A 13,942-nucleotide genomic window follows, 5' to 3' on the forward strand; every position below is an offset into this window, starting at 1 on the left:
CACAAAGCCATGCTGACTGCCCCGAATCAGTCCTTGCCTCTCTAAATGCTTGTAGATCCTGTCTCTCAGAATACCTTCTAGCAACTTACCTACTACAGACGTTAGGCTCACCGGTCTGTAGTTCCCAGGCCTTTCCCTGCTGCCCTTCTTAAACAAGGGCACAACATTCTCTACTCTCCAATCTTCAGGCACCTCACCTGTGGCTGCCGATGATTCAAATATCTCTGTTAGGGGACCCGCAATTTGCTCCCTAGCCTCCCACAACATCCTGGGATACATTTCATCAGGTCCCGGGGATTTATCTACCTTGATGCGCTTTAAGACTTCCAGCACCTCCTCCTCTGTAATATGCACACTTCTCAATACATCACTATTTATTTCCCTTAGTTTCCTAACATCCATGCCTTTCTCCACCGTGAATACCGATGAGAAATATTCATTCAGGATCTCACCCAACTCTTGTGGCTCTGCACATAGATGTCCTTGTTGATCCTTAAGAGGCCCTACTCTGTCCCTAGTTACTCTTTTTCCCTTTATGTATCTGTAGAAGCTCTTTGGATTCTCCTTTGCATTATTTGCCAAAGCAATTTCATGTCCCCTTTTTGCCCTCCTAATTTCCCTTTTAACTCTATTTCGACAATCTCTATACTCTTGATCCCAGTTGTTCATGTACGTCATATGCCTCCTTCTTCTTTTTGACCAGAGTCTCAATATCTCGAGTCATCCAGGGTTCCCTACTTCTACCAGCCTTGCCCTTCACTCTAAAGGGAATGTGCTTACCCTGAACCCTGGTTAACACATTTTTAAAAGCCTCCCATTTACCAGCCGTCCCTTTGCCTGCCAACAGTCTCCCCCAATCTACCTCTGAAAGTTCCTGTCTGATACCATCAAAATTGGCCTTGCCCCAATTAAGAATTTTAACTCTTGGGACAGACCTATCATTCTCCATAGCTATCTTAAAACTAATGGAGTTATGGTCGCTTGTCCCAAAGTGATCCCTCACTAACACTTCTGTCACTTGCCCTTCCTTATTTCCCAAGACGAGGTCAAGTTTTGCCCCCTCTCTAGTCGGTCCATCCACATACTGAATGAGAAATTCCTCCTGAATACACTCAACAAATTTCCCTCCATCCAAGCCCCTAATGCTATGGCTGTCCCAGTCAATGTTGGGAAAGTTAAAGTCCCCTACTATTACCACCCTACTTTTCTTGCAGCTATCTGTAATCTCCTTACATATTTGCTCCTCAATTTCCCGCTGACTATTTGGGGGCCTGTAGTACAGTCCTATCAAGGTGATCTCTCCCTTCTTATTTTTCAGTTCCACCCATATAGACTCAGTGGGCGAACCCTCGGATATATCCCCTCTAAGTACTGCCATGATGTTCTCCCTAATCAAAAACGCCACTCCACCTCCTCTCTTACCTCCTGTTCTATCCTTTCTATAGCATCTGTACCCTGGAACATTGAGCTGCCAGTCCTGCCCCTCCCTTAGCCATGTTTCAGTCATAGCTATAATATCCCAGTCCCATGTGCCCATCCATGCCCTGAGTTCATCCGCTTTGCCCGTCAGGCCCCTTGCATTGAAATAAATGCAGTTTAATGTCGACTTTCCTTGCTCTCTGCCCTGCTTTTTCTGGTCATGCTTTACACACTCTCCCTTCCTGCCTTTTGTTTCCGTCCCCACTGACTTCCTACATCGGTTCCCATCCCCCTGCCACATTAGTTTAAACCCTCCCCAACTGCACTAGCAAACACACCCCCGAGAACATTGGTTCCGGTCCCACTCAGATGCACTCATCTGTGTGGTAGCGATCGTTGGTCTTGAACTTGTCTTCTGGTCGTGTTTCTACATTTGGTTTTAGGCATAGGTCGGGACCAAGAGAGACCGAGCGCCGGGGCCAAGAGAGCCTGAACACATGGCAGTGACTCTCTTTATCCTTCTGGGGTTTTGCGCTCTTTTGGGCAGTCCTTAGCTTTGGACCCAATAATTCGGCAGGCTTCGATTACTGCCTTCAATTTAGGCCAATAAAGGTGCCTTGATGGAGGGGCGTGTCCTGAGCGGTCATTGACCTTGGCTTTTTGGGCTCCCTGAGCAAGGGAGTGGTACCGATGAGTCTGTTTCTGTATCTGTTACCTGAGCACAGGTCTTTTGTTCTGGGGAAATGGGCCATTAGAATGCAAAGTAGCAGGGGGTTTCCATAGCGCCTAGTTATCTGAGTTGCCAATATACATAAGCTCTGAGTGTCTCAGTCCTCAGTTGACCATATCTCCCATGGTCCTTTGCATGTGGTCATATTTCCCGGGATCCGTTGTAAGTGGCCATCCCAGATGGCTATAGTTCCCTCCCTGGTGCACATACCCTCTAGCCATGGAAATGTTCCCAATGTTGGGGCTATTCCTTGGGTGTTCGGATGTTGTCTGCATGGTCCTCGGTGTTGCTTCCCGCAGTGCTCAGGCACAGTGTGATTGGGATGCTCGGCATATACACATGCTATATGGCACGCCTAGCTACGGGAATCCCCTTGGGATGTGTGAAGTGCTCACTTAACTACGACTGCCAATTCCTAATTAACAATAGCCTTCAGCCACACGTTCAGAGGCCTCTGCGGTCATTGGGAGTTATGGGTGGTCGGTGGGGCAGGCAGGCAGGGGTTGCCCCGGAACGGAACCAAAATGTCCTGGGATTGGCATGGTGGATCCGCGAGTGCTGAGACTCCCATCTCTCCCCCACCGCCCCTCTCCCCTCCCCCAAGACTAGCCCATGCTGTGGGCGGCAACCCCCCCTGCTCCGCAACCCCCCGCACTCCGATGGTGGACCACCCCAAAGTAGATTGGCTCCCCCACCCTCTCCAAGCACCAAGGCAGCAATTTCAGTGCCCCTGGGCTCTTTCCTGTGAGCAAAGATGGTTACTCACCCCTTCAGGTCCCTGCAGCAGTTTTCCGCCAGCTTCACGTTTATAAAATGGAGTACTAATTGGCGTGTGCCCTTGCTGGGGAAGCCATTTGATCACGGGAGGCCGTTAGATAGTGGGCTGCTCCCATTAATTGTCTGGATATTGGGCTTAAGCGGAGATTATAGGTTTCTCGCCACGTTAAGGCAGGACCCTGATTTCGGCAAAGGGAATGGGCCAGTTAGATTGCGAACAGATCACCATACTTTCTCTCGCTTTTAACTAGCCAACATCGTCTCAACTTTAACCTCTCACTTCTAGAATTGTATTGCCGCAGCCCATAGTTCTAAATCACCTGGCCCTAATTCAATGATTACCAATGGGAATTTGTAAACTCCAGCTTTTCAATCTCACTTACCATATCAGAGCTGACTGCAATGGTTTATTGCAATTAGTTTTCTTTCACAGTACTGTGCTGTTGGCATTATGGTGGGTTAGATCTCAATTCAGTACTCCATTCTTTGCTGTTTGCTTCTCCACGAGGGAGGGATTATAACTAAACAATCGGTAATGACTAATACTGGGTTGCTCCAATACACCTTTGCCAACTGACTGAAGAACAGCATTGGCACAGTACTGGCAAATGGTTGTGTGACTATGTCCTCTTAATTGTGGCAATGGCGCATAGCATAGGAACAGTAAAACTTCGGAACAAATAAAAGGATGCAAAAAATATTTCTACAATTTGCCTTAATCTCCTATTTTTCACATTATGACAGCGATGTTTCCTGTTTGGGAAATTATTTTCTTTTGAGGCTGCGATATTCTAGAGTTCAGTGCAATAATAACAAAGTGTTCATGCATTGTATGATTGCAGTCAATCACAATGAACACAATTAATAACACCCAAATCTGGCATTCTGTTGATATAATGGAATTGATGGCTGGTGAAAAATTGAAGCAATGTTCCTCACATTTTCAGCAAATGCTAAACAAAACCATGGGCTGGATTCTCCGTTTCAGCAACTAAGTATTGATGCCAACAGAGCATATGTGGTCTTTTACGACCAAACATTCTGCGTGAAAACTTCACCAATTCCAGGATCGGTGAGGGGCTAGCAGCAGCATTGGGTGAAACCCCCGGCTCCCGTGCCAAAAACGGACAGAGAACGGCCGCTCCCTGGCCGCGCATGCGCACGGCTGACGACCTGCAGTGGTCGCGCCATACAACATGTCACCGGCCGTACGGGGACCCGACCCACAGCACACCATTAGCTACTCCCTGGCCGCCCCTCACCAGTCCCCCCAGCCCTGGCAGAAGTCCCCTCGGCCAGCGGCCTGGGTCCCGGCTGAATGTTGCGGCGCTGGACACAACCCGCAGCCACCACACCAGGTTCCCGCACGGCTGAGACTACATGTGCCCCGCGCTGTCAGGAACATGTCCCATCGGGGACGGAACATCATGGGAGGGCCGGCCAATGACGCACTTATGCCGTTGCAAAGACACTCGGCGCGCAACGCGATGACCCCATTTCCGAGGGGAGGAGCATGGCTGACCGGTGTCAAACCGGCGCCGGCCCTGATTTGGACGTCGGACTGAATCCTCCGCCTGATCGCCGAATACGATATCGGCGTCGGGCAACGGAGAAACCTGTCCCATGTTTACAAATCTCTCTAAAGATGCCTCATAGATAAACATCATTATTGCATCATCCTTTTATTCTGCTTAGCTTCTTTGGTCCTGAGCGACATGAGTTTAAAACGACTCTGCATTCAGAGTCATAGACCAAACAGCAGCTCAAACCAATTTTAAAATATATCATTTTTTTGATATATATGTACCTATTTTTGAAGTTATTTTATCTCCCTCGTTATGATTTTGCTTGACACGGACATTGGTTAATTTAGATGGCAACTAGGTAATGCTGCCTTAATGTCAATCGCTGTTGAATGATAAGTTGACTTCCGCAAAGTTTTGCTTCCATTCTGATCACAAATCAGCTCCCTCCATTTGGCCACACATCTGCAACGGGTTTTGAACAGAACTTGAGAAGTACTGTGAAGGAACAGGGTACAAGTCTATCAATCCACTATTCTACTACTCCTACATAACCTAACAGACATGGACAGTGTACCATTGGGGCACACCCTCCATGTCATCTTGGCTCAGTTTAAATATTCTCAGCTCTGTGTCAGAACATTCATGTCCCTCGCCAGAATCCTGAGCACAAAGTCCAGACCAAAGCTTCAATGCAGAGCTGATAGAATGCTGCATCATCAGAAGCTTAAGCTTTCGCATACGATGTTAAAGCAATAAGCCATTTGCCTGGTAGCCTAGTCCTTTCACTGCTTCACTATGAAGCACTATGGCTTCACAGCACCAGGGTCCCAGGTTTGGTTCCCGGCTTGGGTCACTGTCTGTGCGGAATTTGCACATTCGCCCCGTGTCTGCGTGGGTTTCCTCCGGGTGCTCCGGTTTCCTCCCACAAGTCACGAAAGACGTGCTATTAGGTAATTGGAACATTCTGAATTCTCCCTCTGTGTATTCTCCCTCAGGAATGTGGCGACTAGGGGCTTTTCATAGTACCTTCATTGCAGTGTTGATGTAAGCCTACTTGTGACAATAAAGACAATGAAGCAGGAGAGTGGAGTGGATGTTTTCTTGTGAGAGAATTAGAGCGATGGTTCACTGTTTAAAAATAAGGGGCCACCCATTTAAAAAGAAGACAAGGGGAATTTTTTTCTCTCAGAGGGTCATGAGTCTCTGAAACAGCCTTCCCTGAAAGATTTGGATTTGGGTTTATTGTCACATGTGCTGAGCTACAGTGAAAAGGATTGTTTAGTGTACAGTCCAGCACTGAACAGCGCCGCCTGAGGTTTCCAAGACGAAGGGGATGTGGTAAGCACCGTTAGTAACACATTGCATGTATTACGGTGCTGCCACTGTATTACAGGTACCACAGTAAATTCCAGCCTGCTGGCTCCTACCAGCAGGCGCCTTATAAAAGTATCTGCTCTCCTGCGCTGCTCCCATTCTGGTTCCAGCTGCAGGAGGCACAACATTTTGTGCAATAAATTGATGTACCGTCAATTACCACGAGACGAGAATGGTGAAACAATCGAGGCTTTATTGGTCAAGATGTTGTGCCTCCTGCAGCTGGAACCAGAATGGGAGCAGCGCAGGAGAGCAGACACTTTTATACGCCGCCTGCTGGGAGGAGCCAGCTCCATCACCCTGGATCAATCCCGGCCCCGCAACCCAAGGTAAAGATCAACGGGCACAAGACGACCTGCCTCTTTGACTCCGGGAGCACAGAGATGTTCATCCACCCTGCTATGGTAAGGCGCTGCTCCCTCCCGGTACTCCCATCACCCAGAAAATTGCCCGAGCATCCGGATCTCATTCCGTGGAAATCCGGGGGTACTGGGTCGCGACCTCACTGTTCAGGGCGAAGAGTTCAGCAACTTCAGGCTCTGCGTCCTCCCCCATTTCTGCGCTGCCCTGTTACTAGATCTTGATTTTCAATGCCACCTCCAAAGCCTTACTTTAACATTCGGCGGATCCCTGCCCCCCCCCACCCCCCACCCCCCACCCCCCCCTCCCACCTCCCCCTTCTGCGGCCTCATGACCCTTAAGGTCGATCCACCTCCACTGTTTGCAAACCTCACCCCTGACTGCAAGCCTGTCGCCACTAGGAGCAGACGGTGCAGTACGCAGGACTGGGCCTTTATCAAGTCGGAGGTCCTAAGGCTTCTGCGGGAGGGGATCATTGAGGCCAGTAACAGCCCCTAGAGAGCTCAAGTGGTGGTAGTGAAGGCTGGGAAGAAGCACAGGATGGTCATTGACTACAGTCAGACCATCAATCGGTATACGCAGCTCGACGTGTACCCCCTCCCACACATATCTGACATGGTCAATCAGATTGCGCAGTATCGAGTCTTCTCCACAAGACTTGAAGTCCACCTACCACCAGCTCCCCATCCACCCAGAGGACAGCCAATATACTTCCTTCGAAGCAGATGGCCGCCTCTATCATTTCCTTAGGGTTCCCTTCGGCGTCACCAAATGGGTCTCGGTCTTCCAGCGAGAGATGGACCGAATGGTTGACCAGTACGGGCTGCGGGCCACCTTCTCGTACCTAGATAATGTCACCATCCGTGGCCACGATCAGCAGGACCACGACGCAAACCTCCAAAAATTACTCCATACCGCCAAACTCCTTAACCTCACCTACAATAAGGACAAATGCATGTTCCGCACCAACCGCTTAGCCATCCTTGGCTGCGGAGTGGAAAATGGAGTCCGAGGGCCCGACCCCGACAACTCCTGGAACTCCCTCTGCCCCACTGCCTCAAGGCCCTGAAACGATGCCTGGGGTTTTTCTCGTATTACACCCAGTGGGTCCCTAATTATGCAGACAAGGCCCACCCACTCAAGTCCCCAGTTTTTCCCCTGACGGCTGAGGCCTGCCAGGCCTTCAACCACATCAAGGCGGACATCGTCAAGGCCACGATGCAGAAAGTCGACGAGACCCTCCCCTTTCAGGTGGAGAGCGATGCATCAGACGTAGCTCTGGCCGCCACCCTCAACCAGGCGGGCAGACCCGTGGCTTTCTTGTCCCGCACCCTCCTTGCCTCCGAAATTCAGCACTCCTCTGTCGAAAAGGAGGCCCAAGCCATTGTGGAAGCTATGCGACATTGGCGGCATTACCTGGCCGGTAGAAGATTCACTCTCCTCACTGACCAACGGTCGGTTGTCTTCGTGTTTAACAATACGTAGCGAGGCAAGGTCAAGAATGACAAGATCTTGAGGTGGAGGATCAAGCTGTCCACCTATAATTATGAGATCTTGTATCACCCGGGGAAGCTCAATGAGCCCCCTGATGCCCTATCCCGCGGTACATGTGCCAGTGCACAAGTGAACCGACTCCGGGCTCTCCACTATGATCTCTGCCACCCGGGGTGACCTGGTTCTTCCATTTTGTCAAGGCCCACAACCTGCCCTCCTCCACTGAGGAGGTCAGTACCGTAACCAGAGACTGACAAGTCTGCGTAGAGTGCAAGCCGCACTTCTACCGGCCAGATAGAATACCCCTTTGAGCGCCCCTCAGCTTGGACTTCAAAGGGCCCCTCCCCTCCACCGACCGCAACGTGTACTTCCTCAACGTAATTGATGAGTACTCCCGGTTCCCTTTCACCATCCCATGCCCCGACATGACTTCTGCCACGGTCATCAAAGCCCTGCACAGCATCTTCACTCTGTTCGGTTTCCCCATCTACATCCACAGCGAGCGGAGATCCTCCTTCATGAGTGATGAGCTGCGTCAGCTCCTGCTCAGCAAGGGCATCGCCTCGAGCAGGACGACCAGCTGCAACCCCCGGGGAAACGGGCAGGTGGAGAGGGAGAACGGGACGGTCTGGAAGCCGTCCTGCTGGCCTTTCGGTCTAAAAAAACCCCGGTCTCCCGCTGGCAGGAGGTCCTCCCCAATGCGCTCCACTCCATCCAGCCGCTCCTGTGCACCGCTACTAATGAGACCCCTCACGAACGTGTGTTTGCCTTCTCTCGGAAGTCCACCTCCGGGGTCTTGCTCCCAATATGGCTGACAGTTCCTGGACCCATCCTCCTCCGGAAGCATGTGCGGAGCCATAAATCGGATCCCTTGGAAAGTCCACCTCCTCCATGCAAACCCGCAGTACGCCTACGTGGCACAGCCTGATGTGCGACAGGACACAGTCTCCCTCCGGGACCTGGCACCCGCTGGGTCCCCACCCACAACTCCGACCTGATACCGCTCCTTCCCCCCCTGCGGTTGCCTCATTTACCCCTGCGCCACCCACCCTCCCACCAGCGAACCTCACCGCAGCCTCCACCCCAGCAGGATCCATCCTCCCACTGGATCCACTAAGGGATGATGAAGCAGAGGACAACACGCTCCCGGAGTCGCAGGTGACCACATCGGCGTCCATATCACCACCAGGACTGAGGCGATCGCAGCGGAGCGTCAGAGCCCCGACAGACTCAATCTGTAATGTTTTCCTTCACCCCCGCCTGACTCTTTTTTAAACAGGGGGGGAATGTGGTAAACACCACGAGTAACACTTTGCATGTATTACGGTGCTGCCACTGTATTACAGGTACCACAGTAAGTCCCAATCTGCTGGCTCCTCCCAGCAGGCGGCGTATAAAAGTGTCTGCTCTCCTGCACTGCTCCCATTCTGGTTCCAGCTGCAGGAAGCTCAACATCTTGTGCAATAATGCATCGATTGTTTCACCATTCTCGTCTCGTGTAATTGACGGTACATCAAGGGACAGATCCCAAGCCTTGGTTACATCAGGGAATTGCACATTAAAGTGAGACTGGCTGTCTCGCTCTAATATGCAGATTTGTCAAAAGGTGATCCCGCCCACAATGGCAGGGCTCCACGTCGCGGCCTCGCGTTAGGTATCGTGAGGCATGGCCAGCCGTGTAGATCCCCAAAGTGGGGTCGCTCGCCATTTACCAGCCACTTTTCGGTCGCAGCGTGGGCGGTAGATCACTGCCCATAACTTGCCTTGCTCCTGAAGGAGTTCATCAAAGTTAGAAATAAAGATATAAAAAGAGATTGTTAAATCAAATGAAAAATATTTCACAAACAGAACTTCTTCCCTGGGGTGGGGGTTGTGGATAAAGAGATTTAATTTGTCTTACCTTCACTGTTTCTGTTGTGTTGGGGATATGGAGTGGATAGACTCCATTTGTAGTCAATCCTGATTTGTACACTTCAGCACAATCCTTAAACACAACTTCATCTCTCGAAACCCGTGGTATATCTACGAGAAAGAACAGACACCTTAAGTTGATTTTATCCAACCGGTTTGGAAAGTAAATGAAGCATTTCAAACACGTTCCATGTTGGACCAATTGCTGCATCTTGCATGAATACATCACAGCTGACACAGCTTTAATGTAACTTATTGTACCTTAAAGTAAAGGACTTCCTCGCCCCTGTTTCACCGAGGAGGAAAGCATGGCTGGGGAATTGTAACTATTCAGCATCTAGGCTGAGGGCAGAACTGTGCTTTCTACACTCCCTCGCTTAATCCTCAGTTATAGGCTTGTGGTGAGGACAAGTCAGCCAAAATAGACCCAGTGAAAGCACAAAGTACCCAGCAGTGTCATTTTCCTCACTTTCCCAGATGAAACAACATCTGGAGACTATTTCAACACCAGAATAAAAAGATCAATGAAAATAGATTTGCATCCCCAACAGGGCAACAGTGTGGTGAATGTGGTGAATGTATTACGGCAACCATTCACCACTGTATTGCATTACATTGTACTATGTTGATGCCCTTGTGGGCTCCAACTATGGACCATTGTACTACATTACATGACATTGTATCGTGTTGGTGCCCTTGTGGGTCACATCAAATTTAATCAGCTACAACATTGCGATGGAAGCAGCCCTCAAACCTGATCGACTGGAACTCAACCCACAGGCCGCTGAAGCCAAAGGGATTTTTTTCACACTGGCTCTGCTGTTTTGAGGCTTACCTCGCCACCTCCTCCTCGCCCTCGACCTAGAAGAGACGGTAAAACTATCCACTTCCTTAGAAGTAGCTTTTCAGAGCCTCACGCTTTACCCTCCGACCACGCGACCCCCTCATGGACACCCGACCAGAGGGTGCCGCAGGCCTGTGCCGCGCAGCTGGTCGCCCAACCCGGGGGCTGCCCTGCTAATTCTGCGGCCAGCACCAGCATCCAGGCAGCGTTGTCCAGCTCGGAACGCGATCTACAGTGACTGCGGCAAGAAAGGACACTTTGCCAAAGTTTGCCTGGCCAGATCTAAAACCTCTAAATCACAAGCCCGACTTTCAGACTCACAGGCCCGCAGACCCCGCAGTGTGGCTGCTTGCCAGCCGGCACCGCCCCGTCCGGACGCATCATCTGCCTCGTGCTGTCCGTAGGGGCAGCCATCTTTGACTCTACCCAACACGTGCGACTCACGGGGGCCGCCAGCTTGGCCGCCATCTCCCACACGGCCCGCCATCTGCGACGCATGGGGGCCGCCATCTTGACCGTCATCTTCATCGCCGCCCGACATGTGCGACCGACGGGGGCAGCCATCTTGGGCCAACTCCGACCAAGCCGGCTACCCGCAACTCGGCGCGGTCACCCTCGACCAGTCACGCTCCAAGCACCTCAGGAACTCGATGATGACTGTCTGGGTCAATGGGCACGAAACGTCCTGCCTGTTTGACTCCAGGAGCACGGAGAGTTTTGTACATCCAGACACGGTAAGGCGCTGTCCTCTCCAAATTTCCCCCGCATTCCAAACAATCTCCCTCGCTTCCGGATTGTATTCAGTGCAGATCCGGGGGAACTGTGTCGCGAACCTCGCGATACAGTGCACCGAGTACGCCAATTTTAAACTATATGTCCTCCCCCATCTCTGCGCTCCTCTCTTGTTAGGACTGGACTTCCAGTGCAACCTCAGGAGCCTGACCCTGAAGTTCGGCGGTCCCCTACCCCCCTCACCGTATGTAGCCTCACGACCCTAAAGTTTGACCCTCCCCCGCTCTTCGCGAACCTCACCTCTGACAGTAAACCTGTTGCCACCAGGAGCAGGCGGTACAGTATCCAGGACAGGACTTTTATCAAGTCCGAGGTCCTGCGGCTCTTGAGGGACGGGATCACCGAGGCCAGTAATAGCCCCTGGAGAGCCCAGTTGGTGGTCGTCAGGACGGGGGAGAAGAACCGGATGGTTGTAGATTACAGCCAAACCATAAACCGGTACATGCATCTCGATGCGTACCCCCTTCCCCGGATAGCGGACATGGTGATCAGATTGCACACTACCGGGTGTTCTCAACGGTATATCTGAAGTCCGTATACCACCAGCTCCCAATCCGCCAGGAAGATCGCCACTACACGGCCTTTGAGGCAGACAGCCGCCTCATCAACTTCCTCCAGGTCCCCTTCGGCGTCACCAACGGGGTCTCAGTCTTCCAAAGAACGATGGACCGAATGGTGGACAAGTACGGGCTGCGGGCCACATTTCCGTACTTGGACAACATCACCATCTGCGGCCACCATCAGCAGGACCAGAACGCCAACCTTCAGAAGTCTCTCCAAACCGCCCAAGCCCTCAACCTCACTTATAACAAGGAGAAATGCGTTTTCCGCACAACCCGACTGGCCATCCTCGGCTATGTCGTGGAAAACCGAGTCCTAGGGCCCGACCCCGACTGCATGCAACTCCCCCTCCCCCACTGCCCCAAGGCCCTGAAAGGATGCCTCGGGTTCTTTTCGTATTATGCCCAGTGGGTCCCCAACTATGCGGACTATGTCCCCAACTATGCGGACAAAGCCCGCCCACTGATCAAAGCCACCATCTTTCCACTGATGGCTGAGGCCCGCCAGGCCTTCGGCCGCATCAAGGCAGATATTGCCAAAGCCGTGATGCGCGCGGTGGACGAGTCCATCCCCTTCCAGGTGGAGAGCGACCCTCGCCGCTACCCTTAATCAGGCAGGCAGGCCCGTAGCCTTTTTCTCCTGTACCCTCAACGCCTCCGAGATTCAATACTCCTCAGTCGAAAAGGAAGCTCAAGCTATTTTGGAAGCTGTGCGGCATTGGAGGCGCTAACTCGCTGGTAGGAGGTTCACCCTCGTCACCGATCAACGGTCGGTATCCATCATGTTCGATAATACACAGCGGGGCAAGATCAAGAATGATAAAATCTTGAGGTGGAGAATCAAACTCTCCACCTATAATTATGATATCGTATATCGTCCTGGGAAGCTCAACGAGCCCCCAGATGCCCTGTCCCGCGGCACATGCGCCAGCGCACAAGATGACCAACTCTGGGCCATCCAGAACAACCTCTGTCACCCGGGGGTCACCCGGCTTCTCCACTACATCAAGGCCCGCAACCTGCCCTACTCCACCGAGGAGATCAGGGCCATGACCAGGGACTGCCAAATCCACACGGAGTGTAAGTTGCACTTCTATCGACCAGATAAGGCCCACCTGGTGAAGGCCTCCCAGCCCTTCAAGCGCCTCAGCATCGACTTCAAAGGGCCCCTCCCCTCTACCAATCGCAACTCGTATTTTCTCAAAGTCGTTGACGAGTACTCCCGCTTCCCCTTTGCAATCTCTTCCCTCGACATGACCGTGGCCACTGTCATTAAGGCCCTGCATAGTATCTTTGCCTTGTTCAGATTCCCCATTTACGTCCACAGTGACCGGGGCTCCTCGTTTATGAGCGACAAACTGTATTAGTACCTGCTCGGTAAGGGCATCTCCTCGAGCAGGACTACCAGTTTCAACCCCCAGGGAAACGGACAGGTGGAGATGGAGATTGCAACGTTATGGAAGGCCATCCTCCTGGTCCATTAGGTCACTCCTTTGCACAGCCACGAACGAGACCCCTCTTGACCTCCTATTTGTTTTCCCTGGGAAATCCACCTCCGGGTTCTCACTTCCGTCCTGGCTGACGACACCGGGGCCCGTATTCCTCCGAAAATACGTGAGGAGCCATAAGTCTGACTCCCTGGTCAAGAGGGTCCAGCTCCTTCACGCCAACCCCCAGTAAGCCTCCATGGCGCACCACGACGGCCGACAAGATACAGTCTGCCTCCGGGACCTGGCACCCGCAGGTTCCCCTACGACCATCACCTACGCCTCCCACCCTACACCAAACATCGCCCCTGCCCCTGCATGGCCGACACCCCTACTCCTACACCCCCTCCCCACATCGCCAACTTACAGGAGTGAAGCTCCAGAAGACACGCTCCCGGAGTCAACACCTGTGCCTGCAGTGACGAGTTCAACACCCGTGCCCGCAGCGAATCCAGAGCTCAGGCGATCACAGCCAACGATCAAGGCACCAGACAGACGAAACCTGTGAGCCACTTCACCCCCGCTGGACTTCAATTTTTTAACAGGGGCTGAATGTGGTGAATGTGATGAATGTATTACGGCAACCATTCACCACTGTATTACATTACATTACATTGTACTATGTTGATGCCCTTTTGGGCTCCACCTATGGACCATTGTATTACATT

General features: G+C 52.0%; 1 protein-coding gene across 1 annotated transcript in view; it reads right to left on the minus strand.

Annotated features, from left to right (window-relative positions):
• angpt2b (angiopoietin 2b) overlaps positions 1-13,942 on the minus strand; it is a 374,156-nt gene that overhangs the window by 151,965 nt on the left and 208,249 nt on the right. Inside the window, exon 6 of the mRNA XM_072501637.1 lies at positions 9,581-9,702. Within this exon, the coding sequence (XP_072357738.1) occupies positions 9,581-9,702 (122 nt within the window). The remainder of the gene's footprint in view (positions 1-9,580; positions 9,703-13,942) is intronic.

The sequence above is a fragment of the Scyliorhinus torazame genome, chromosome 1 (assembly GCF_047496885.1).
Source record: "Scyliorhinus torazame isolate Kashiwa2021f chromosome 1, sScyTor2.1, whole genome shotgun sequence".
Taxonomy (NCBI): domain Eukaryota; kingdom Metazoa; phylum Chordata; class Chondrichthyes; order Carcharhiniformes; family Scyliorhinidae; genus Scyliorhinus; species Scyliorhinus torazame.